We start from the raw sequence: 25,641 nt of genomic DNA, 5'->3' as shown, positions 1-25,641 counted from the left end.
CGCATACACACATGCATTCTCAGACACGCTCACAGACACAGAGGGTATTTTCACTGTTGTGTCTTTGCTGCAGAATCTGTGCCCTGGAGAGCTGTGGGATCACTGTCCTTTGCCGCTGTCGAGCTGCGGTCTTGTCCTTGCTATATAGGTCATCTGTGCCCTCCAACGATATCTTATCCCATCTGCAGTGCAGTCAATACTGTTGACAGAACTCCAAATAGCCTCAGATTAGAAGTTGCCTCATTAACTTTGTTCCTTTGCCTAAATGATTAACCTCACAGCGAAGACCCATCCCCAGCCTACAGACACACTATCAGACAAGCTGTAGTACCAACACGCTATGGAAAGTGCTGCTTAATCTGTCTTTTTGATGTGCTGCCTGACAAAATTAGAGGAGGGAGGAAAAAAAAAAAACAACCCAGGAGGAGAGGAAGGGAGGGCTAAGAGTCAAGAGAGGTGGAAAAGAGAGAGAAAGGAGGTGGGGATTGAAGGGAGGGAAGGGAGCAGGCAGAACAAGAATGGTTTAGACACAGTGCTCTGCACTGATCCTGAGCATGGCAGCCAGTGGTGTGTTTCAGATTGTTTTCCATTTGCATGATAATATGAGCACAGGGTGGCTCACACACACACACACACACACACACACACACACACACACACACACACACACACACACACACACACATTGTGGGTTATTACATATGGAATGAGGGTTCCAGCAGGCCAGATTACCTGGTTGGGTGTCCTGGGGTTTTATGCCATGGCCTGAAATGAATGAGATTCCCCCCATCAGCACACAGGTTACATAAGCCTGGTGCACAGGTATACATCCAGCTGCACTGCGGCAGTAAGCTGATTACAGATGGAACTAACACAATTACCCCATTGTAATACAATTAACATGAATTGGATTGTGAAATAAGCAACCGGATTTTCGTGTGGATTTCACTCGAGATGCGGGGCTCCTCCACAGACTGATGCCAGAGAGGCTGCTGCTTCTATAAGGCGTTTACTCGCTCCAGTAGGTTAGCTGGCAGAACAACTCTGCACAAAATCTAAACTCTTATCATGTTAATACACAAGCATGACAGTCAGATGCATTCAGGTACAGTAGATCCTGTGTGTGTCTTGTCCTGTAGCTAGAGCGAGGCCATATGTACAAAATCAAATACCTCAATATCTTCGGCTGATTATCTCAATATTAATATTGTAGGGATGACTGTCGGTGCATTCATTAGATGTTTACATGCCAGAGATTTTTTTGTTTTATTTTTTTTTTATTTTATTTTGACAGTTAACATAGGTGACATTGACATAACTAGACATACATGACATAATGTTGACAGATACAGTGTAAAAAAAACAAAAAAAAACAAAAAACAAAACAAAACAAAAAAAAAAACAAAAAAAAAAACAAGAACCAAAAACAAAAACAGAAAGAGATAATAAAATATGGTTGGATGGTTAAATGAGATGCCCTTGTATGTATTGATAAAGAGTGTTACCGATAATAATATTGATAATAATAATATTAACCACAATAAAATAGTACAAACAGTAATATTGATTAATAATACTGATACACTAAAAATTACTAATCGTAATAATAATATTAGTAATAATAATAATAATAATAATAATAATAGTACTAATAGCGATACTAGTTTATATATAATAGAGATAAGTATGTTTCAGCCACAAAACCACAAAGAAAGGTAGACGAATAAGTAGATATACGAATAGTAACATTAACAATGATGATAAAACGAAACAATACAGAAAACATGCCAGAGATTTTTGATAAACAAACATTAAGGATGTGATGACCAGGCAGGTAGAGGTGAACTAGAACAGTGTGTGGGATGTTCCTCATCAACATTGTAAACTCTGAGTGTAATTCCAGTGATCACGTTGTCATCAGTGCTGTTGGTGCATTTCTCTGCCTTGTGCTGGACAACTGCTTCCCATACAAGCATATGCAGCACAGACACATGCTTTTGTGATTTGTGTGCGTTAAGTGTGTGCGGTACTTAGGTGAGCCTAATGTAGCAGTGATTTGCTGAACAGGCAGCAGCACTGCCACAATTTATTCCTGGTATTTAGATGCGCGGCATTCAGACACGCTCCGACAGATGCACATAAAGTATAACGCACATTCTAAGGATGATGATGGTGCCGGTTGTACAGGGGCAATGTTCAGACACTCAACCGGACTAAATGGTGAATTTCTCCTTCCTCTCAATCATAAACAGCGCACATATCAACACACCGAGGCACGGAGACAGAAAGCAAAAACTACCCCTGTCCACGGGTGAGGCTGTTGTAAAGGTCATCTCCGTATCCAGTTTAATTTTCGCTCTTCCTCAACAGTTAAGATCTATAAAGTGATCAATAAATCTCTTTAAATGTCTCCGCATCTGGGCTGCGTGTGATTGAACACCCCACCTCGTCTCCCGCCTGTTTTCTGTTGCCCCCTCATGGGCAGAGCTCGCACTGATAGACCCGAGTCTTCATCTGTGCCCGGATCCGCTGTAACCCCCACCACCACCACCACCACCCCGCCTTCCTCCAGCAGACTTTAATATGCAGTGGACATCAGAACTAGTTCAGAGTCCACCGCAAAGTTCTGATCCGGAGCCAGCGGATGATTTGCGCTATGGAAAATGTGTCACCTGTGATCTGCAGTGAAGAACAAACTGTCCTTAGGTGTGGGATTCTTCCTTTCAGGCAGTATTGATTGAAGGGAAGATGATCTGAGGAGGCCATTAGGAGGATTGAGGAGGGGGGGAACGGGCAGGGAAGGGCTGTGATGAACACCTCTCTAATCGTTATGCCACGTACAGCCCTGCCTTCAGCATCAGCCTCACACACACACACACACACACACACACACACATACACGTACACCGACAGGCAGCCAGGCAGTAAAGTAAGATTGCTTTGAAATTTACAGCAGCAGTGTGTGAGATCAGTCTGCTCTTGTGTTTATTTGGGTGCTTGTTTTGCAGCCGCCATGTTACAGGGCTGGTTCTGCATCTGCACCAGCGCACACATGACTGCACACTACTGATGGGCGGGGCCCTGTCACAGTGAGCACAAGGAGACACAGTAATGGTGTGCAAATGGAGACACACACACAAACGCGTAAGATTTTTACGGAAGTCTCCCAGTGTCTCTTTGGTCCAGGCATGCAGATTGGTGTCTGGGGAGGGACACTGAGTACAGTAAACTGGGCTCTGTACAGCTGTTGTAAACACTTCCCCCTCTCTCCTCCTCCTCCTGCCTGTCCTGCAGTACAGCGTGGATCCCTTCTGCACTCGGGGCTCATCAGAGCGAGCTAGATAAAAGCCTCGCAACTCCAGCCGAGAGCTTAATTAAAACGGGACTGCCATCGCAGAGTGACACCTTTTACAAGCTCCAAACTGCTCTCAGCTCGCCGTTACTGCCAATCCAATTATAGGCCCAAACAATAAAACAGAAACAGGGGGAGCCGCAGCAAATAGGCTGGCGTAAACGAAAAGAGGGGGGAAGCTATTAAAGATTATATAAAGATTCACACAAGATTCGACTCTGCAGAACCGGGCGGCAGAGGGTTTCATTTTCACCAGAGGACATCCGTGTGAGTATGCTGCACCGGATAAGCAACTGAGCTTGTCTGTGTGTAGATATTTGTGTGTGTGTGTGTGTGTGTGTGTGTGTGTGTGTGTGTGTGTATGTGTGTGAGTGCATATGTGCCTGTCTCCCAGGGAATCCAGCCCTGTGTTCTCAACCTGGACACAGTTCAGCAGCATCCCGGGGATTATCTTTCCCTGTGGAAGGTCACTTTCTCAATGTCATTAGGCCAGAGCTCACATAAATGCACTGGAGCCACACACACACACACACAAATTCAGCACTTTTTTTTTTTTTTAATTATTTTTTTTAGATCCATTATAAACAAATGTCTACCCTGGAGGCCTCTACCATTATCCCAGTTTTCTAGAGATTTTCTTCTGGTGTTTCACTCGATAATGAAACTATTTCTTACATTTGTGCAGCTGCAGGAGGAGCTTATATATGTGAATTAAGACACTAAGACAAAGCATGTGAGAGGAGACATGGTGAGGAGATAAAATGGTGAGATATTATGACTTTATTTGAGATTGTGTAGGATAAGGTGAAGGTCAATTAAAACAGGAGGGAATCTTTTCACTAAGTATAGAAACTGAGTCAAGTTGCATTTCCTCCACGTTCAGCTCTTTGACTCCCAGGCTTCCCCAAAGATGATATAAGGTTGATCTCTGCATTGGAGTTCAGTCGTTTTGTAACGTGAACCAGAGTTAATGAATGACCCATGAGCAGAGGCACACATACTTTGCCCACTTCTGCCATGGCAGCCAGTGCTGATTCAGAGTGACACGTCTGCCCAAGTATCCCCAAACCAGGAGGCCCAGAGACCACTTGAGTTAAATTTACATCGTGGGCAATCAGGAAAGCCTTAAAAGGGCCAGCACTCACCGTGGCCAACTTGTTTCACAGAGCTGTACACTTGATAAGAATCAATATTTCCAGTCACAGCAAGATGTAGTGAGAGCAGCTTTTCCAGCGGCTTAAAGGAATAAGCTTTCAATATTCCAAGTGTTCCAACACAAATCACACTGCTGACTCCTCAGCCTCCCTCAGACACTCCTGCCTGGCACCGGTACACCTCTGATCATGGTGCTCCAGCAGCCTCCATGCAATATAATCTCAGGCAGGTTTAGATGGGATGGATGTGACAGGAGAACAGTTTCTCAGAGAGGGGACATTAAGGAGGCATTTGTCTCTGTGTCTGAGTGCAATCCTTCCTCTCCTCCCTTCTTCCACGCTTTCCTCTCCTCCCTTCTTCTCCTCCTCCTCTGCTCTCCTCCTCTCCTGTCTGCCTTGCTTGCAATGCGGTAAGCAGACCCACCTGCTCCATCAGGATGCTTCACTGCCTCTGTCTGTGTGCTGGAATTGGCAGGAAATCAATCCTGCTCTTGTCTGCGACCCCCACAGCCCCCCAACCAAGTCCACCCCACCCCCACCCCCACCACCACCACCTTTCCTTCACTTTTTACTCCCCCTTCCGGCTGTAAAGTGTCCATTCAGGGCTGAGCACGAGCATCAGCACAACACCATGCGTTATCAGAGCAGGCACAAAGACCCATGGGCACATTGTTCGTCAGTATCAGCCAGCTCCAGTTTCAGCACACTCTCTACATCTGCCAAGCCCCTGCACGCTCATTCATGGCCATAAAGTAGACAGCAGAATGAGAACTGGAGTGGCCACCAAAATATTTTTTTGGCAAAATGCATCTTAAATTGTTGCACTGGTTAATTACAGAGTGCTATGACAAAGGAGAGAAGATAGAAAAGAGGATGCAGTGCATCGTTATGTATTATGCAAATGTATTCCATTTTAGACACAATTAAGTGATTAGAAAGCTGTCGCTCTCTGCTCGCTTTCTTCTCCTTGTCCTTACTTGTCTTTTTCTTTGCTTTTCAGCGTATAACTGTAATGAAGCCATTACTTCTCCAAGTGAATTTTAATGAGTTTTTAACTAACATTTTAATGAGCTATACATTACCATAAAGCATGGATTAGGCTAAATTGAATTTTGTGTGTGTATGTGTGTGTGATGGCGTGTGTGTGTGTGTGTGTGTGTGTGTATTTATATCGGGAAGGGGTGTAAAGGAAAGAGGTTCATTAAGAGTTAATTATATTGTTTCAGAGGAGCACCACCACACGTTTCTCCTGGATTGGCCAGCAGAATCCCCAACTGTGAACTTACTGTCATTACTGTGCTGCCCGGGGGCTCGTTAGGCCAAATTAGGGGTGCTGCTTGAAAAATGAGCTTTGAATGGAGCTGCTGTTTAAATAAGGATGTTTGTTTAGGCCTATCTACAGGATCAGGGTTGCAAGCGCAGCGTGAGGCTTGAGTGTGATGGAATGTGCACACTTCCTCTCCTCTCACCCCCACCTATTCCCCACCCTTGCACTCCTCACTACCTATTAAGTTTGACCTTCATCAGGTATCCTCTCATCATCCCCTGTTGTGCTGTGTATTGCCTCAGCTTGCTCGGTGTTCACGCTAGAGCACGCGCACTCTGTCTCTCTTTCATTCCCTCCAAGGCTCTATTAAAGATGCACATATCATATGATATCACCGCCTGTGATTTCCCCCCACTGTGGTATCACCGCCGACCATATGATTCTCTTTACCTTCACTCTTTTCCATATTTCCTGGGTCTTATCTGTGGAAGTGACAGTGTTATTTACAATCCCCTGGCTCGGGATTTGCAGATAGGGAGAATGGTGCCGGAGATCATATCAGGCTTGGCCGTGGTGTGTGGAGGATGATAGGATGTGCATGTATATGGCTTCATCTGCACGGCTAGGGACACTGAGAGCGAGCGAGGACGCAGAGAGAGAGCACTGACAAGGCAGGGAAAGGGCCGAGCGGAGGGGGGGCGAGGTCCAGCGAGTCGGACGGCGCCGCCGGATTGGAAAAATTTGATGAACTCCGAGAAGCCGAGAGAGAGAAAAAAAAAATAAACGAAAGAAGGGCAACCGCCTCGGATGGTGGTGAAAGAGAACAAGAGCGACACACAGAGAGAGAGAGAGAGAGAGTGATGAGCTGTGCTAATGATGAGAGCCTCTCCTCGATCCTCAGAGGAGGTACAGCCTTGGGCACCGCCAGCCGGCCATATTTTTGCAGCTGTTTCTCTGATCTGACCCGCGACCCCGCAGTGGAGGAAGATAGGGGATGTATGTGAACCTGCTGCCTGCCTGCCTGCTGTGGGGGTAATTTCTGCATCTGGATGGGGGCCAGAGGTTAGCTCTGGCCAGTGGGAGGGCAAATGAGGCGATCGGAGCTTGAGAAAGAGCTCGCATCCAGATAAATGGAGCCCATCTCCCCTTCATGGTGCTTCTATTATACACTGTTGCATTATCCTTCTTGTGCCTTCAGCATCAGCGGTAATACAAAACATCAATGACAGCGCGCAGAGTGGCTTTGGTGTATTTCGTCAAGTGACACACATATTGTTTCTCTTCTCTAAGGGTGAGATTGGAAATGGCGGCGTTGTAATAGCACTCTGCCGGATGAAGCGCAAAAAGCACTCCAATGAAATGATATTATAGCTGGGAGCGAGCTTTCCACGGCTCTTACAGCATGTGCGCATGTGTGTGTGTGTGCATGGTTTATTTTCTAATCAGAGTGTGGATAGGAAGCAGTGGGTCTGGATGGTGTGGTATGGCCTCGGGCTTCTAGCTCCTGTAATCTCTCTCTGTGTTTCTTCGCCCTGACCCAGGAGAATATCTATGAAGGCATGGAGAGCCTTTTTTCTGCAGTAAATAGTGGGGGGAAAAAATGTAATAACAACCGGATAAACACACACAGTCATTCACATTTTCAGTATTACAAAAAAATACCATGCCCTGCAGCTTTTGAGAGAGCTCACAGTTTATCAGGGTTGTGTGTAGATATGTGTGTGTGTGTGTGTGTGTGGAGTTTTTGTCTGTTAAATTGCTGTGCATGCCATAAAGCAGGAAAAAGGGGGAAAAAAATGCTTTCAGACGTCAGTCCGTAGCACAGTGACAGCAAACGCAGCCTTTGTGAGCCCAAGGTAGGCTCATTCCTGTAGGTGAATGTGTTTTCGGGCACTTATCTGGGACGCCTCAGTCAAGGCTTCCCACTAATCTCACCTACAAGCTGTGTCACCCTCCAGTGAGTAATATCCAGGGTGAGAGGAGAGGGCGCGCCGCACAAAATATCTCCCCTCACCCTGTCCTTGCCCTTGCCACGGCTCACCTCTGTGCTGTGACGCTGCGTCACACACACACACACCGACTCCCAGTGTGTCTGTCTCAGCTGAGGACACACACACAGAGGCAGACCTCCCCAAACGGCTGCTGGCACACGCCTCCCCTGCCAATATAGGACAATCTGCCTTACAAAGTAGACTGCGCGTGTGTGTGTGTGTGTGTTTCCTGTATTTTCATTAGGACAAGGGCCTCCACTCTCAGCCCCTTGGCACTTTCACCGGGCAAGCAACCTGACTCCTTCCCCTTTAAGTTGGAGATGCTGACACCGTGCCAGCTGACAGCGCCGCGGTTTTGCCACGCTTTGCCCCCCCGCCTGATGCTCCTTCATTCAAATCAGCTCCCTCCTCTGATAGTTGGGAAATAAATAAATAAAGTACGGGAGGCAAAGGCAGATTAATATTTTTCAGATATGGATTTTATTTAGCCTGAAGCCGGACTGACAGATGTAGCGTTTGCCGACAGAGGGGTGTAAATGTAAAAAAAAAAAATATATAAATATTAATAAGCAGTAAAGCAAGGCGGCGGAGTTTGGGGCTCGCTAGGAACTCCATGGGAGGTGAGATGTTTTCCGAGGAAGAGGAGCTGACTGTTTCAGGGGGGATAGAAATGCAATTTCCTCACGTCTGTCTGCCGATATGGGCTCGGATGCCTACGGGGCCTCGGAGTCAGAGACGGTGTTTGGTTTCCTTTCCGACGGTGAAAACACAGACTCGCTCAATTATGCACGTACAGCAGATGCACCTCACGTAGATGAACGGGGTATATGATGATGATGTAATGATTCAACATAGTGCTCCTTGTTAACATACCTGTCTACCCAGCATCCCAGAGGAGAGATACATGTTCATGCTGAAGTTTAGCAAACACTTATTTAACCCCCTGAACCCCAAACCCGCCGGCAGGATAGAAAGACATGTATTTTTTTTTTTTAAATCGCCAAAATTCAATCATTTATCATAGCTGGAAGCTTTAAAAACCTATTTTTTCGTCGGCATTTGAATTTTCCGACGGTCCCTGAATGCAACATGTCCGACTTCGGTTTAGCGGTAGAAAAAAGGACGAAACTAAGGCTAAAAAAGTGATTTTTCATTCGAATCTTTTTTTTTTTTTTTTTTTTTAATTTTAATTTTATTCCAGACAGCAAAAACAAATCTCATCTGCTGAGCAAGACACACATGAGCAGGCTAAATGTATTGCTGCTGTCCTACCATGCATCATATAACATACATGACATCATACAAAAATAAAAGGACAGAACATAAACAAACAACATACAAAACAATAAGACCGAATCGTTTTTTTATACATGCTTCATTCAACAATTCGCCAAAAAATAGTCGTTTACTCAAAATTACAGTGAAATTAAACTATTTCTAGTTGACTAAAGTGTGTTAGGACCAGCACTTCCCCTCATCTACTTAGTAAATGTATCTGTTCAAATTGTTGCCTTGGTATTAGCAAGCCCTGAACCAACACACAGGGCATAATCCCTGCACCAGTAATGTGGCATCTGTTTGTTTACTTGTAGCTGTTTGTAACCCAGTGTTTATCCTGTCCTCAACAAGTGTGTATCTGCACGCGTGTGTGTGTGTGTGCGTGTGTGTTTTTTTTATTTTATTTGCTGGAGCATGCGGCTACGCTGTGTGTTTGTTCAGATTTCGGGGGGCGAGCGTGCATTTACCGTGCCACGCTGTGCGGCTCCAGTGTGACGAGACCGCAGAGCAGAGCCGCCAAAAAAAAAAAAAAATGGTGCACCTTACGTGTGTGTTGCTTTTGTTGCTGTTCTGTTTCAAAGGAAATTGGTTCTGACAAAAATCCCACGGGTGCTATCATCAATGAATGGAAAGGAGCAATTAAATCGAACGCAGTCGTGAAAACAACAGGCCGCGTATGGTCCAAACCGGGCTATGATTTCAGACGGCAGGAGATGTGTTTGTAATGCAAATGCAGCGTCCAGCGGTGGGGGCCGGTATGCCCACGATGGCCTGAGGTCCAGCACACACCGGTGCTGGCTAATTACCTTAGCGCTTTAGATTAGAGGGCAGTCCTGCATGAGAAAGAGAACCTCTGCCGCCCCTCACCCCTCTCTCTCTGTCTTTATCTCTCTGTCTCTCTCTCTTTCTTGCTTTGTCTCTCTCCTCTAACTCGCTTTTGCATTCTCTTTCGTTTCCCTTGTGTAAAGGTTTCACTTAAATTCATGTCACACGAGAGTCCCGCTCTGCACCCCGTTGCATCCCCAGGATAATTGGGTTGAAAGCTTCCTCTCCTCCTCTGCCCCCCCTCCATCCCCTTGGTCTAAATAAATAAATAAATAAATAAATAAATAAGAAGACAATGGCTTGTGAAGCTTTCTGTAGAGCGGGCAAGAAGAGCAAGAGAGAGGAGATGAGAGCAGCCTGGAGAACAGGGACCTGTTATCCCCTCAATAATCCAGGCCCCCTTCTCTTCCTCTCCCCCGGTGCCACATGGAATTTACATAAGGACCTGTGGTGCTGCCCTTAATTTAGCCCTCCTCAAACATCTTCAAACGCCCTCCAACAAGCTCACCCTCCGCTTTCATCCATCAGAGGCGTCGTGTCCTTCGCCGCTGCTGGACACACCGCTGAACCTCAGATGACTGGAGTGGTATTCGGCGTATTTGTTATATTGTGGATCAAGTGGAGAAAAGATGTGTTTGACTGCGCCCTGCGTGAGCCGGAGTGACCCCTGTTTGTCGGTTTAAAACTCCACGTGAGGTGCAGGGTTTTTTTTCTTCTTCTTCTTCCCGTCTGTCATAGATCCTCTGCATGTCCACTCTCACTGTGAGGGTTTCATAGTGCATGCATCAGGCTCTGCATACTCCATCTATTGAAGGTTCTGTTTCTGACAGTGTAGTCTAGTTAGTGTGGGTGTGTGTGTGTGTGTGTGTGTGTGTGTGTGTGTGTGTGTGCGTGCTCCATGCTAGAATTTGCATTTGTTCTTGTTTGACTCCGGCTCCCTCCATTTGATAATGAGCCGGTGTTTCGCCGAACACTACACAGGGCGAGAGGCTATCTTCGTGATGAAAGCCCTACCTGAGGGTGATTAGATACAAGGCCACAGTTGTTTAGCAGACCACCCACTGGTTTTGTGTGTGTGTGTGCGTGCGTGTGTGTGTGTGTGTGTTTGTGTACGTGTGCATGCCAGCTGAACTAAGCAGTGCCGCACCCCTGTGCGCTCTCACATGTGAATGACACCACGCTGCAGGGCATTCTGTCTCTGTTTGTTCTGCTACCTCCACAGGGACCTCCATTAGCTCCAATTAGCTTTCACTTGTGCTAGCCCAGTCAGATGAAACCACACATCCCATTTAAATAGCCAAAATGAATACTGCATACATTCGCATTGTGCTGCATACAAGAGTGAAACCATTAGTAGAAACGTTGGAGTGGTGGTTCAAACATTCGGGCATTTAGATTCTCCGTGCAGTGCAGGGTTTTGACCGCACAGTGTACTCTCCCTGAACCTCACCCTCCTCACCTCTCTCTCCCTCAGTGCTGCGGGATGACTTCAGACAAAACCCCACAGACGTGGTGGTGGCAGCAGGAGAGCCCGCCATCCTTGAGTGTGTTCCTCCCAGAGGCCACCCTGAACCCACCATTTACTGGAAGAAGGACAAAGTACGCATCGACGACAAGGACGACAGAATCACGGTCAGTGTCACATCTGTCTTTGTTTTTAAATTGCCGCATAGATCAGGATGAATTACCGTGAAAGTGGAGAACATCTGTGTGTTTTTCCCCTCAGATTCGAGGAGGGAAGCTGATGATCTCCAACACAAGGAAGAGTGATGCCGGCATGTACATCTGTGTGGGCACCAACATGGTGGGAGAGAGGGACAGCGAAACGGCACAAGTCACAGTGTTTGGTGAGTTTAAGGAAAGCCTTACAACACCCACATCACTGCTATATGAGTATAAGGGGAAGTAAAGCAACATGCAGAACACACCGCAACATTTGGCGGATGCCTTTACAGCACCAAGTGAACATTTTAGCACGGATGTAGTTTGATTACCTCACAGCACCTGTTGAGCTACACACAATCAGGAATAAATTTACATCGCATTTGACATTTTAAGCATTTAGCTGATGCTGTTATCCAGAGTGACAAGCAATGAGGAGAATAACTGATTAAGGCTCAATTCACCAAAACTTTACAAGATCCCTGTGTCTGTAGCATGTGAGCGATAAGAGCACTACAGTGAGAGATAAGATAAGATAAGATATTCTTTTATTAGTCCCACGGTGGGGAAATTTCACGTATTACAGCAGCCAAAGTGGATAGCAAGATATGAAGCATAATTTACACTACAAACAGTATAAACAGATAATAAGTACCAAAGCGCAATATAAACATTATAAACAAGGAATGTAGAAAAATACTATATGAACAATTTAAACAATAGAAGAAAATAACCTAAAACCTGGGGGACAGCACACTCCGCCGGAGGTTCAGGGTTAGTGTGAACCCATGAGACCAAGTGGCAGAACCTGAGAGTGCAGGTACATTCACACCTACATTTCCAAATTATACCTGAAAAAACGGACGTCGTTGCACTTTGCATCTAGTTCACACGAGCTTTTTATAAACACCCGAGCACTGACACTGACAGCTCAACAGGGTCGACTTGTCGTACTCTGGCATTATCATATGTTTTGGTGCAGTCGAAATGAAAACAGAGTTTACTCCGGTGGCTGACACGAGCAAATCACACCACACTTCACTGCCGGTGGTCTCACCAGCTCAGAGCTCAGGGAGAAATAGTTGAGAGTTCATTTGAGGCTGGAACTGGACTTCATGCCCTGTGGTCTGTGCGTGTTCTCACAGCAAACAAACCACACTGCAGTCCACTGGGAGGAGGACCTGGAGCCACGTCTTCAGGCCGTGTGAGCGTGGCTGTGTGCTGTGCACCTGAGTTTGAAGGGCATTGATCAGTGGGTTTCAAAGAGGGCTCTGGGGACCCCAAGGGTCCTTGAGGGGCTTCATGGGGGTCCTCAGCAAAATGAGGAATAGTAGAAATAGGAAGTTTAATTTCACTGTAATTGAATTCACTATAAGTTGTTACAATACAGAAAATATGAGTTATCATTTTAACATTTTTCTTCATTATGGTTTTTCAAAGCTCAAGTAAGACATCTAAACAATTTAACCCTTTAACCCACATTATCAAAAAATTAGCATAACGTGAAAAAATAATATTATAATGTAATAAATAGTAATTAAAAAGTAATAACTAGTAATGTAACTAGTGCTGACTGTTAACCGAGTAGTGTTCTGCCTACCTGTATGGTAATGATGGCTGTCCTATGGGTCCTGATCTGGAGCAGGTTGGGGGATGGGTAAGGGGCGGGTGGGTTTATGGGAATATATTGGTTGGCATGATTCATTATTGCTGTCAATTGTCAATTTGCACCACCCCAATTTTATTTTTATTTTTTTATTTATTTATTTATTTATTTTTATTTTTATTTTATTTTATTTATTTATTTATTTTTTTGGATTACTTAATAAAAATTTGATCACAAAAAAAAAAAAAAGTAATACGCAAACATAATAATAATAATAATAATAATAATAATAATAATAAAATTATATATTTAAAGGTCAGATCAGTGATGGTGGCTGCATTCAAACTCTATTCACAAGTGTTTAATTCTTCGAACCAAAAAATCTCATGATGTAAGAGTCCCTATAGTGTAAAATCACTTGAAATGGGGATCTGCAGCTTAATGAAAGTCAACTTTGGGGTCGAGGACATGAAAAAGGTGGGAAACCTGTGGCATTGATTATTCTCACCTGCCCAAACTAACCTGTAGGTATAAAAATAGTGTCCAGATGAATCAAGCCAAACAGGCTAGGTATAGGGGGGAATCCTTCAGTGGGAAGACGGTAATGTGAGGAATAGAAATATATACACATGCATACATAATGAAATGGTCTCCTTCTCTTATCTGTGCTCTTCTGTCCTCACTGCAGAGCGGCCTACCTTCCTGCGAAGGCCCATCAACCAGGTGATCCTGGAGGAGGAGACGGTCGAGTTCCGCTGCCAGGTGCAGGGAGACCCCCAGCCCAATGTGCGCTGGAGGAAGGACGACATCGATGTCCCCCGTGGCAGGTACGCACCACCACCAAATGATCCAGAATGATCCTTTCTGTGTCTTCCTCTGCTCTTCTGGAGAGACGTTTCCTTTTGAGACAGTGATCCAATAGTATCTCACAGGGTCTAACCACCTAATAGTTCACTTTTCATGTCCAAGCAGTATTGAGCGGTTCAGTGCTCAATATTGTGTAGTGTGTGTGTGTGCAGGCATGCATGCATGTTTCTCCGAATGCCAGTGAGCATATATGTATATGTGTGTGTGTGGTACAGAGGAGCTGTGGAGGAGCCGTCAGTCTGTTTGTCTGGTTGAAACTGATGATAACTCACACTGGCAGCTCTCACCTTGCCTGGCTGCCAGGGGGCATTAAATAGCCCTATTAGGCTGTTCACAACACACATAACACATTGTGGCTAACCGTGCTCCACCCTCGGGTGCCTCAGACAACTCAGGCAACACGGCAAAGGCTGAAAGCATCGGATTGAATTTAAGAAAGGGCTCTGCATGAAGACAAACAGATGTGGAGCCCGGCAATCAGACAATTAAAAGTGACGGACGGGCAAGCGGGCAAGGATAGACTCATGCAAGCTGAAAGGCAGACATTTAGAAAGACAGAAGAAGAAAACAGGTAGACAGGTAAGGGCAGAAAGAGAGAGAATGACAGGAGGAGAAACAGACTGTAGCAGCTGACATGACCCCCAGAGTGTCTCTGTACAGGTGCTGCTGTTCAGATGAATTCTTGGCACTGACTTCAGAAACATACAAGGCGATGAGTCCCTCCTCCACACGTTAACCCCGTTCAGGCTGCGTGGCCTCGCTGACATGACACACTGAGACGGACGTACAGCACAGGCCCAAAGTTTGGACACACCTTCTCATTCAATGCGTTTTCTTTATTTTCATGACGATTTACATTGTAGATTCTCACTGAAGGCATCAAAACTATGAACGAACACATGTGGAGTTATGTACTTATGTTTTATATTCTAGTTTCTTCAAAATAGCCACCCTTTGCTCTGATTACTGCTTTGCACACTCTTGGCATTCTCTCGATGAGCTTCAAGAGGTCGTCACCTGAAATGGTTTTGATAGTTTTGATGCCTTCAGTGAGAATCTACAATGTAAATAGTCATGAAAATAAAGAGGAGGTGTGTCCAAACTTTTGGCCTGTACTGCAGACAAAAAGAAACAGAAATAAAATAAAAGTGTGTGATTTGCTGGGACAGGCGAGCACAGTGCCAGCTAGTTCGCCTCACATCCTGTAAGAAACTCCTGATGATGCCGTGATAGTGTTCTCGTTCGGTCCTGTGTGCCGGCTCTTGGCTTCAGTCGACAAGCGGTGTCATTGTCAGGACCGGACCTCAAAGAGACCGGTGCTCTCTCCCCAGCCGGCAGCCCAGTCACAAGCTGCTTGGATCACCTCGTAAAACACACACACACACTCGGCGGACTTGACATCTCTCAAGGCTCGCCGCCGAGCCAAGCGTGGGCACGTTGTTTGTGTCTGATAAGGATTTGGTTCACTGGGCAGTGGGACAGGAGTGCTGCGCCAAACCAAACACATAAAGTAGTTCACTCATGTCTTTGATAGGGAGTTGGCTCTGGAAATGAGTTCATTTTTTTTTTTTGTGTGTACTAATTAACAGAGTTGTGATTATAACAGAGGAGGATGACTCTCATGTGACTGTGTCCTTGCTCGCCATATCATCCCTTTGAAGTACAATCATATTGGTTTGTGAAAAAAACAAAAAAAAAAAACAAAAGAAATGAACGTGGGCAACGGAAACAGCCAAATTATTAACTGATAAATATCACAGTGTTTGTAATTACAATGTGAGGGGCTTTTGTTTTCTTCGCTATCTTTATTCCCCCAATTTTTCTTTGAAGCAGGAAGCGTGCACGAAGGCTGCGATATTCTAATTGTGACATTTTCCACCGTCTTTGTTGCGCGCCGAAGTGACGACTCCTAATGTTGCCAAGTGAGGATGTGTTCCCGCTTACTTCAGTGCTTATCCTCCGTTAATAAACATCAAACAGAGTTTCTCGGTGATTGACAGAGGGATTGTGCAAAATCCCATATAAGAATAGTAGAATAATAAGCACTGTGAAGAAAAAAAAAATTAAAAACAGCTATTCTACCACAGCCAGTGTATTCATTACACGGTGAGGTTGTGTCAGTCGTGGTCTTCACCACAGAGGAAAAGAATGAAAGACCCAAAGATCAAGCACTTGTATGTGCAGTGGAGACAGTGTCTTTGTTTGCTTTTTATCTGAAAAGGTTACACCGTCCTTATTACTATGATAAGCTGTGGAGAGAGGGAGCCTTGGTGACACCCCTCCTTCCTCAACATCAAATTGTTTCTACTTGTCTTTGCCAACCCCCTTCCCCACTTTACCCTGTTTTGTGTGTGTTCATGTCTACTCATGTGTATGTGTGTGTGTGTGTGTGTGCAACTTTCATACCAGGAAGAAGGGGTAATGGAGCCTCAGCTGAGTAAACAGGCCTTTAATGTGCTTGGTGGCCCTAGCAGCCTCGGAGGCAAACTCACACACACACACACACACACACACACACTGGCACATAGACATAAACCATGCCAGGATGGCACTGGCATCAGCCTCTGTGGGGCAGAACTGATAGAGACAGAAAAGGAGTGGATTCAATTACAGGAGCTGACAGAGAGATTGGTCATGTGAGCAGTTCAGCTGTTTGAACGCACAGCCTTTGCTTTTTATAGGTCAAATGTGTGTTTTTCAGTACATATTAGATAGATAGATAGATAGATAGATAGATAGATAGATAGATAGATAGATAGATAGATAGGTATACTTTATTGATCCCAAACTGGGAAATTCACACGTTACAGCAGCATCATCAATAAAAGCATAAAATAAAAAATTACCATTAAAATTAAAAGTATATACAATAGAGACTAAATATGCAGAGTATATACTCTAAAGACAATGAGGGCTAAGTATATACAATAAAGTAGCCTAAGAATATGAGGTGTTTAAGTGTTGAAATGTAAGATATACCGATGAAATAATAAATATGGAAAATGAAATATACAGATAGTAGATGGTATGGCACAGGGTAAGCTTGAAACCATGGAACCAGAATGATTAAAAATCCTTACGTAGGTTTCAACTTTACTTTCTTTTGCCTTTCTTTTGTTTTAACGACACGTCTATGTTGTGCAATGAGATTCTATTCTATTCTACTCTAGTCTGTTATGTTCTGTTCTGTTCTGTTCTGTTCAACTCAAATATGTTTTTTTTCAAGTCAGGCTGTAAGTACATTGTTTCTTATTTGTGTTGTGTTGTATTCATTCAGTCGGTGAAAATGTTGAGTTCACAATCTGGCACAAGCCGGCGTAAATGGATTGAAATGGTACATTAAATGGTGAGGTTCGGTAGAGCTGTAGGTGTACTTAGCACAGCTGTATTAATTGATTTTAAATTGAGAGAGAGAGAGAGAGAGAGAAAGAGAGAGAGAGAGAGAGAAACAGTGGCTGTAAAACAGTCTGTGGAGCATCTCTGCAGAATTACGAGAAAATTGTAGAATTGCCTCTCCCACATCAGAGAGCCAGGAGGGGAGTATTAGAGAGCCCCGGGTCTCCAGAAGGAAGAGATTCAGCCGTAGTCTGTAAATCCCAGTGAAAAGACTTGGCCAACGTGTGTTATCTCCCACTGCCAACCAGCTCTGTGTGTGGCCCAAATCTTTCTCTCCTTTGGTCTCCCTCTGCCTCTTTCTTCGCTCCGGCCCTCTGGTGCCCTCTCCTCCGCCTTTATCAGAGCTCCTGCACTCTGGCGGTCCATCTGTATGCAGGCCCTCTGTCCCCCTTGACCCCTGCAACACCACCCCAGCACCATCCACCAGAGAAGCCTTTCTTTTCACTGCGTGTTTGTGTGTGTGTGTGTGTGCGTATGATGGAGGTGTGTGGGTCATTCTGTTTGAGAGAGCTGTTAAAGCCAATGTGACAGGAGCGGCTGTGTTATGCTGACCGTCCAGTTTCGGTAATTTCTCACCTCCGCAACTCAGCAGAATGAAAAGACGGCAGGCTATGGTTCATGTCTCCATTACTTCCACTGATATATAAGTGGATCCAGCTGGTATTCATGAGAGCCCATGTGCACGGGGGTTGGGGAGCAGGGTGGCAGATAGGGTGAGTCTCTTATTCAGATATTTTTCAGGCTGTATTGACATTGAACGTGTGAACAACAAAGTCACTTTCAGAATTTATAATATAAAAATAGAAAATACGCGACTTTTATTAATTGAAGACAGATTTATAGTCGAGCCTTCATTATGTATCGGTGTGTTTCAGTTATTTTCACTGAAATGATGGAAAAATCATCCTTTTTTTCCTGCCGTGTTGAGAAAGTGATTGACTCTCTCTGCACGTACAGTCTTCTCGTGTGTGTCAGTGTGTGCGCTGTTTGTGCATGCTTTGTTCCTCGCACACACACACACACACACACTCACAAAGAGAGAGTAAGAGAGGCTTCCAGGCGTCTGTCAGCGAGCTGTACTTTGCTGTTCCTTTTTCCTGCTGTATCTGCAACATCTCCCAGTAGAGCTTCGGCGTCTGCTCCAAACCGCTTTGACTAAGTAAAGACTCCACGGCTGCCACCGTTGCCATGGCGCTCTGGCCCTGGGTCCAAGTCACTCTGTCAAGTCAGGGGTGGATTTAGGATCAGCTTACCCCTCCACAAACCCCCCCGACCCAACCTAACCATTGCGGGTTGAAATCACGCCACGCTGATCTTAGATCAGTGCAAGATAATATTGTAAATTTCATTCAGACTGCGGGGAAAGCCCTGGCCCAGATGCTTAAACTGTTTGGTTCAGTTTGGGCTTGATTTGGGAAAGGATTGCTCGGGTCGGTCAGGGTTCAGGCTGAATAGAGTGCGCGTTGACGTTTTTGGTTCATGCGATTTTCTTTTCGGTTTGTTTTGTTGTTGTTCTTTCTGTCGCATTTGCAGAGCCAAAGACCAGCACAGGCGCCTCTCTTCAGCTGTCAAACTGTATGTTAGCCCACAGAGTTATGAGGGAAAAACCATTGTGTTGTGCAAGATTATTATCTACCGGACAAATTAATTAATGCCCATTTCAGACTCCAGGTGGGCTCGGGCCAAGAAAAAGCCATCATCCTTCAGGTTCACGTTGGGTTTGAACAGATTTTTTTTTTGTGTTGGGGTTGAAGATGTGGGCTCAGGTTAAGCTCTGCCCTGGCCTGAGACGTGCAGGGAGGGCGTGGAGCTCTGGCACACGTCCTTACAGCGGTAAGATGAGAGGTGGTAACAATTAATTGATTCCCTCTCACGGCTGACGAGGCCTGGACAGGTAGACTCCAGCTCTTTTGATCAGGATGAGGTGAAGTGGCAGTCAGACGGTGTGAAACTGGATAAGGCTGCCAGGGTGAAACAGAGCAGAGAGGGAACTTTGGTGTCAGAGCAGTGAGCCTGGAGAGCAAGCTGGAATCAGCCCTGTATCTCCAGTCTGACTCATTTGCTCACAATTGACACACAATGGACCCCCCACCCGCTCTCACTCCCCGATACCTTCACGTGGACTGTACAAGATGAGGCAGATAAGATCCTCTCAGGTTGAGTCATTTTGTACAAAACCGTGCTCACACACACACGTGCACACAGTCATCCACACAAGCGAGAGATAAGATGCTCTTAACGTGGCACCGGTCTCCAGGTGGAACCACGGGTGACTGTGTTCTCTTAGGACACACAGATTGAAGGCAGCGGCTCCGAGACAGTCTCGAGGATTTTCGAGACGTAATGCTCTTAAAGTGTGTTCAATAAAAAATGTCATCCCTGTGTGGTCTGCCCTGTGCAGTGAGCACATCAAGTTGAGCCAGAAAAAGCCAGAAAAAAATGTGGCTTTGTCTTGGCATTTGCTTACATTCCCATCAGTCCATGCAGGAGTGAATGACGCTGCACATGTGTGGATATGTGATTATGTGACTGTGTGATTGTGTACTTAATTGTCTGTTGTGCGAGTGTCTGTGCATGTTAGTTTTCTGGTTGAAATGGAGGCAGAGGCCAGCAGGGTGAGCTTGGCTCCCCTATCTTTTCCACAGCCCTTCCTTATTACATGTGTAATTACATTCCTTCCCTAATAGAGAACAGAGCCCTCCACCCAGCCCGTTACAATAAAGAGCTACTGTTCCCTTGCTGTGTGTATTTATATGCGTGTGTGGCCACAACTACCTCTTATCCCTGAGTATTTCCACTCATCTTGTCATCTAAGCTGATTCCAAATAGGAAGTTGATTACAGATTGATTGGGCTCATGTTTCCCTCTAATAAGTCATGCACCAGCCTGAGGTACTGTTTTGAGAGATTGATGGAGACAGGACCCAGAACAATGCGTGTGTTGTGTCCAATGTGCGTTACGTGTGTGTGTGTGTCCTGCACACTGCGAGGGCACGGTCATGCAGATGTCAGTCTGTGGGAACCTGTCAGAGGAATATGACTCGTTTCCATTCCTGCGATGAGAATGTCTGCAGCTTTCCCCTGTTTTCTCTAAACCCTAACCTACGCCTGTCACTCTGTCTCCACCTCCTTTAAGTCAGGAGTTCACGTTGTGCTTTCCGTCCTAGCTGGAGGGCAGAGTCCAAGAGGATGCTCTCTCCATTACCTTGTTTGTTTTTCATCAGACAGAGGGCTTGTCTGAAAAGGTGCTGTGTCATTCCTTTGGATGCCACTCACTCTGCTCAACAATAAATGCCTTATTCACATCCTCCTCCACTGCCTGAACTGTACTGTACATCCCCTCTCTCTAGAACAAAGCATTTAGTCATGACTCAGTCAAATAATCATTATGGCTCTTTAAGTACCTGTGTGGAGAGGTGGAACTGGCAGTCAGAGTTGAGGAATGCGCTTCAATAAAGCTGCCTTTGAACACTTGCTCAGGAAATGTCATAACAGGAGGGGAAAAAAGTGAGACATGGACAGACAGGACAGATTAGTTTTGCAGCTGCCAGTGGCAAGCAGCCATCAGTACACCTGATGGCAGAGCAGTGAGGTCCCTCCCAGTGCAAGGGAAATGGACCATAGCACACTACCTTTGTCTGTACACCGTATAGTCATTTCAGAAGCATTGGCACACACCATAGTGAGTGGCTTTATCCATTGACCAACATATTGCCATGTTTTTTTTACAGTATTTACAAACCTTATCAACTAAATTGCACCAATAAGGCCTAGAATAATCCTATAATGAGGGGTAATCAAAGTTTAGTGAAGGTTTAAAATGATCAGTTTTTAGTTTGTCCACTATTATGTGAATTATATGTGATTTAAAAAGAACATAAAGCATTTTCTGAGACAGGACAGAACCAAGTAAGTTGGCAATAATAACAAAGTAGCCTACACCGCACTGCCATAGCACATGGCCTAGAGGTAATCATTTCAATTATTTTGGAACCACACTGACAGCGTCTCTGCACTGGCCAACTTTTTCGATTCAGTCAAAAAAATTCATGAGTCTGTCCCTGATTTTCCTGTGAGGAATGATTTCATTTTGCTACATGCATCTGAACTATGCTGTCATTTTGATGTCTTTTAAAAAAAAAAAAAAAAAACATTGGCAGGTTTAAATTGAATCCTAATTTAGATAGATAGATAGATAGATAGATAGATAGATAGATAGATAGATAGATAGATAGATAGATAGGTATACTTTATTGATCCCAGACTGGGAAATTCACACGTTACAGCAGATAAAAAAATTAAAATTAAAAGTATATACAATAGAGACTAAATATGCGAAATATATACACTAAAGACAATAAGGGCTAAGTATATACAATAAAGTAGCCTGAGAATATGAGATGTTTAAGTGTTGAAATGTAAAAGAAATTTAATTTAATTCTCAAGATAACTTATTGGAGCAACAGAAAAAATGTCAATCTGGGTTTACTGATCAGTAAGACCAAGATTAAAATAGAAGATTTGGATTTAACCCTGGCTACAAGTTTTGCGCAACAAGATTAACATAGAAAATGTAATTTACTCAAAGTTTAGGTGTTGGTGCAACCCAGGTAAAAACTGCGATCCAATTTACGTTGCTTCCATCGTTGGACTTTGGTTTACAAAGACGTGGATCTTCCAGCAGGATTACAGTTGCTAATTGGGACAGTCTACTGAGAATTCACCCTTCATCAGTACAAGTTTCCCCAGGTGTAACCTCTCAGCTGTTTCTCATTACTTGTTTAAACCACAGGAACGTATGTTGACATTTAAAAAAATGGATGTAAGCAAAATTTCAAAGCTTTCAATTTCAAAGCTTTCAATCCCTTCAACTCTCTCAGTAAGGACAGCCTTGCCGAGAGAGTATGACGTTATATGCGGTCTGGAAACGTGACCTCGGGCGGCCCCTCGGTCGGGGGACAGTGACGGCCATCGCTGTGGCTCTCTATCTGTTCATCTGCGTCTCAGACCCTCCAAGTCAGTCCTCGGTGTTTGTGAGTGGCAGGTTGTGGACAGCGGACAGTTGTCGGGCTGTCAGACCGCCATCACACATCCGCCATGCCAGCAGCCCCTCCAATTACACACTAGAACAACAAACCAAAGCAGCAGCACCCCCCTTCAGTCAACTACAATACATTTCCTCACACATCCAGGCACACCAACACACATCGATTTCACAGACGTTTGACTACTGCAGTGTAATAAAAATCAGGGTTAATTTTGACTTTAAACAGAGTGCTTCCGAGATGCAGTGAATTTCAAGTGTTTGACAATAGGAAGTTTGTAGCGCTATGAAGATACAACACGGTTGTGCTTTCCGACGCTTGTGCCGCACATAGACTCAGACAGAGGCAAAGACGAGCTCACATACACACACACACAACACACTCAGAGGAACGTCTTATGAATATTGAAAGAGTTAGGGGGGTTCCAGCTGAAAGCACACCTCTCTCTGTACGGCGTGTCATTGTTGAATAATTGATCTTCCTCCTTGCAATCTCCATTTGTCAGAGTGAACAGTTGTGTTTCTTAGTATTTCTGTTTACCTCTCCGAGAGGGAAATACTCTTTTTCATGTCTGCCGTCAGATACCTCAACAGGCACGGGTGAAATACCGATGCAGTTATTATTTGTCAGGGGATCAAATTTCAAATCTGGAATTGACAATATCTGCTGTTGGTGCTGAACAGGCGGCTTGAATCTCATGATGTTGCGTCCTTGTTCACAGGTACGAGATCAAGTACGACAAGGACGACTACGTGCTGAGAGTGAAGAAGGCGACGACCGGCGATGAGGGCACGTTCACCTGCGTGGCAGAAAACCGCGTGGGCAAGCTGGAGGCCTCGGCCACGCTCACCGTCAGAGGTACGACACACGTCCGCCATCCCTCCGTCCTTTTGTTATTCTGTTACATTAGCTCGCACACCTAGAGAACAACATTTAGAGAAGTCACGGACCATTGAGGTTATTGTCCTCGCATACCGCCGCGACGCTTAGATTGGCAGCTCAGCCCGTAGGGTCTGCTCTCCGCAAATGGAAGTCCAGCACGCCGGCTCCCACCGCCAAGAGAGATGTGGACAGTCCATGAATCCGTTTAATTATTTACACTTCCAAGTGCAGCGTCGACACACCCCACCGCCACCAGCCCCCCCCTCACGGTGGTCTGCTAGCCATGCTATCCTCCACGCTGTAACCACCCAGTCAGCAAAGCCATTTCACAGTTTACTGGTGCACACCGCCGGCCCCGCACCCAAGGTTTGCAAGGTTAATAAAAACATTCTAACCATAATTTTCCCTCTTTCACCACTCTTCTTCCCATTAAAGCTGAGTATTTACGGTCTCTGTGGAGCGCTTTAAGGCCACACAGGGGGCTGGTGGGAGGTAAAACGGGGTTTGGGTAGACTTGATTTTTTTTTTTTTTATCCCTTTTGGATGTCGGCGTTACATGAACCCTAGTGTCTTGCTGAAAAGGAGGGGAGTGGTGGTGGGAGGGTTGTGCCACATGTACACAGAGGAAACACCAGGTGGCTGCACCGACTCCTCTGGATATGGCCTCAGTAGCTGCAGCCCCTCTCATACTCTCGTCCCTCAGCCTCTCTCACACACGCCTCTCTCTCTTTGCCTTGCTCTCTTCCTCCTGCTCTGTCCATCAGCGCCAGTGACAAACACACACCCCGCCTTGCTATTATAAACACGCCACCCGTAGAGATGTAGATTTCATTAATGCAGACAGAGAGGATCCAACCGTTTATTTGCCCCCTGAGCACTGGAAGCAGATGCCCCACAGAAACCATCATTGATGCTGGAGACATTTGGCCACCAGGGGGCGCTGATTCGAGGCTGCCTGTGTCCGTCAGGGACTTGAGAAAAAGGCTTACCAGGGAAAGTGCTCTGTGGCGGACAAAAGCCCTCTGTTGGATCGGCTCTGTCATGTGCCAGAGATGTGTTGCCCCCAACACAACATGTCATTCATTCTGACTTTGGTTTCTTTTTGTCTTATTTGATTATGTTTCTTCTGTTTCTTCTGTTCCTCTTCTGTTGTTTTATATGTTTGTGTGTCTGTTTCTTAATTTGTTTCTTTTTTTTATCCACTCCTCCATTGTTGTGTCTCCAGCTCGCCCCGTTGGTAAGTACCCATCCTTCTGATCTGATTCCATCCTGCATGCTCTCCTCATCCATCCTCCTGAATCGGACTGCTTGACAATCACTTATCATTGACATAACACACTGTACTTGACTAACACGGATGTTGTACCACAATGTAACAGGTTTTCTTCCCCAAATTTTGTTTGCAAGAAGCTACCTAATCCCTGCAGATTTTGTCCTGTAGTCCTTATACCCGTACCCAGTTTACTAACCTGTAAAAACACTAACTTTTAGTTTGTCTACACTGTAGTCACTGTCTTTTACTTTGAGTGGATTAGGCCTGCAGTCTGACAGTCTCAGACATAACCATTGTCTGTTGTCTCATATGGTTGTCCCCCCGCTGTACCAGGACCTGTTTAACTTGCACGTCTTGAGGCCATCTGTGGATTTTTGGCTCTGGAACACAGAGCTGAGATCTGTGTATCTTGGACAGGCTTCTTTCCTTCTGAGCCCGGAGATAGAGCAGAGAATCTCAATACGTTTCCCTATAGATCGAGGAGAAGGTTGAGTCAGAGCAATTTGATACACGTTTCGACGTTAATGTGTTGCGAGATGGAGAGAGTGAGAAGGAACATGTGGAGAGAAAGGTGTGCTGTTTGATAGCAACGAGAGGTGGATAGAGAGATACGTGGCAGAAGAGACAACAGGGGAACGAGGGAGAGTGGCAGAAGTGTGTGTCAAGACAAGCTTGACTGGCAGACGGAGCCCAGACACTGCCTCAGTGGCAGGACCCCGCTTGCCAAAACAGCAGTTGCTGTCCTACGATTGTCACAAACTGTCAGCTTCCAAGAGGAAGGAGGAAATTATACATTCACCCTGCCTGTGGGAAAGAGACAGTAATTGCCGTACACTTCTGAATAAAATATGATTGAACGTGGGATATAAAGGCGTAAAGAAATACTTGTGAGTGTGTGTGTCTGGGTGTACTGTATGAATGTCAGTCTGTCTGTCCATTTGTTCTTTTCTCCCTGACTGGAGGTCTGTACTCAGCCCTCTCCAACCCGGGGCAGATGTGACTTGTCATGAATTAAATATGGGGGCCTGATCATGTGTTTCCTTG

At 45.3% G+C, this 25,641-nt stretch overlaps 1 protein-coding gene across 8 annotated transcripts in view; it reads left to right on the top strand.

Annotated features, from left to right (window-relative positions):
• The window catches only part of robo2 (roundabout, axon guidance receptor, homolog 2 (Drosophila)), a 187,413-nt gene that overhangs the window by 105,972 nt on the left and 55,800 nt on the right, over window positions 1-25,641 (top strand). For 6 of the 8 annotated variants that reach the window (XM_030067020.1, XM_030067018.1, XM_030067016.1 and 3 more), the window contains exons 3-7: window positions 11,342-11,499; window positions 11,594-11,714; window positions 13,824-13,962; window positions 23,164-23,300; window positions 24,550-24,561. In XM_030067020.1, the coding sequence (XP_029922880.1) occupies window positions 11,342-11,499; window positions 11,594-11,714; window positions 13,824-13,962; window positions 23,164-23,300; window positions 24,550-24,561 (567 nt within the window). The remainder of the gene's footprint in view (window positions 1-11,341; window positions 11,500-11,593; window positions 11,715-13,823; window positions 13,963-23,163; window positions 23,301-24,549; window positions 24,562-25,641) is intronic. The other 2 variants (XM_030067021.1, XM_030067015.1) reach the window with 1 other exon arrangement.

The sequence above is a fragment of the Myripristis murdjan genome, chromosome 13 (genome assembly GCF_902150065.1).
Source record: "Myripristis murdjan chromosome 13, fMyrMur1.1, whole genome shotgun sequence".
Taxonomy (NCBI): domain Eukaryota; kingdom Metazoa; phylum Chordata; class Actinopteri; order Holocentriformes; family Holocentridae; genus Myripristis; species Myripristis murdjan.
This window is presented reverse-complemented; position numbering and strand designations above follow the sequence as displayed.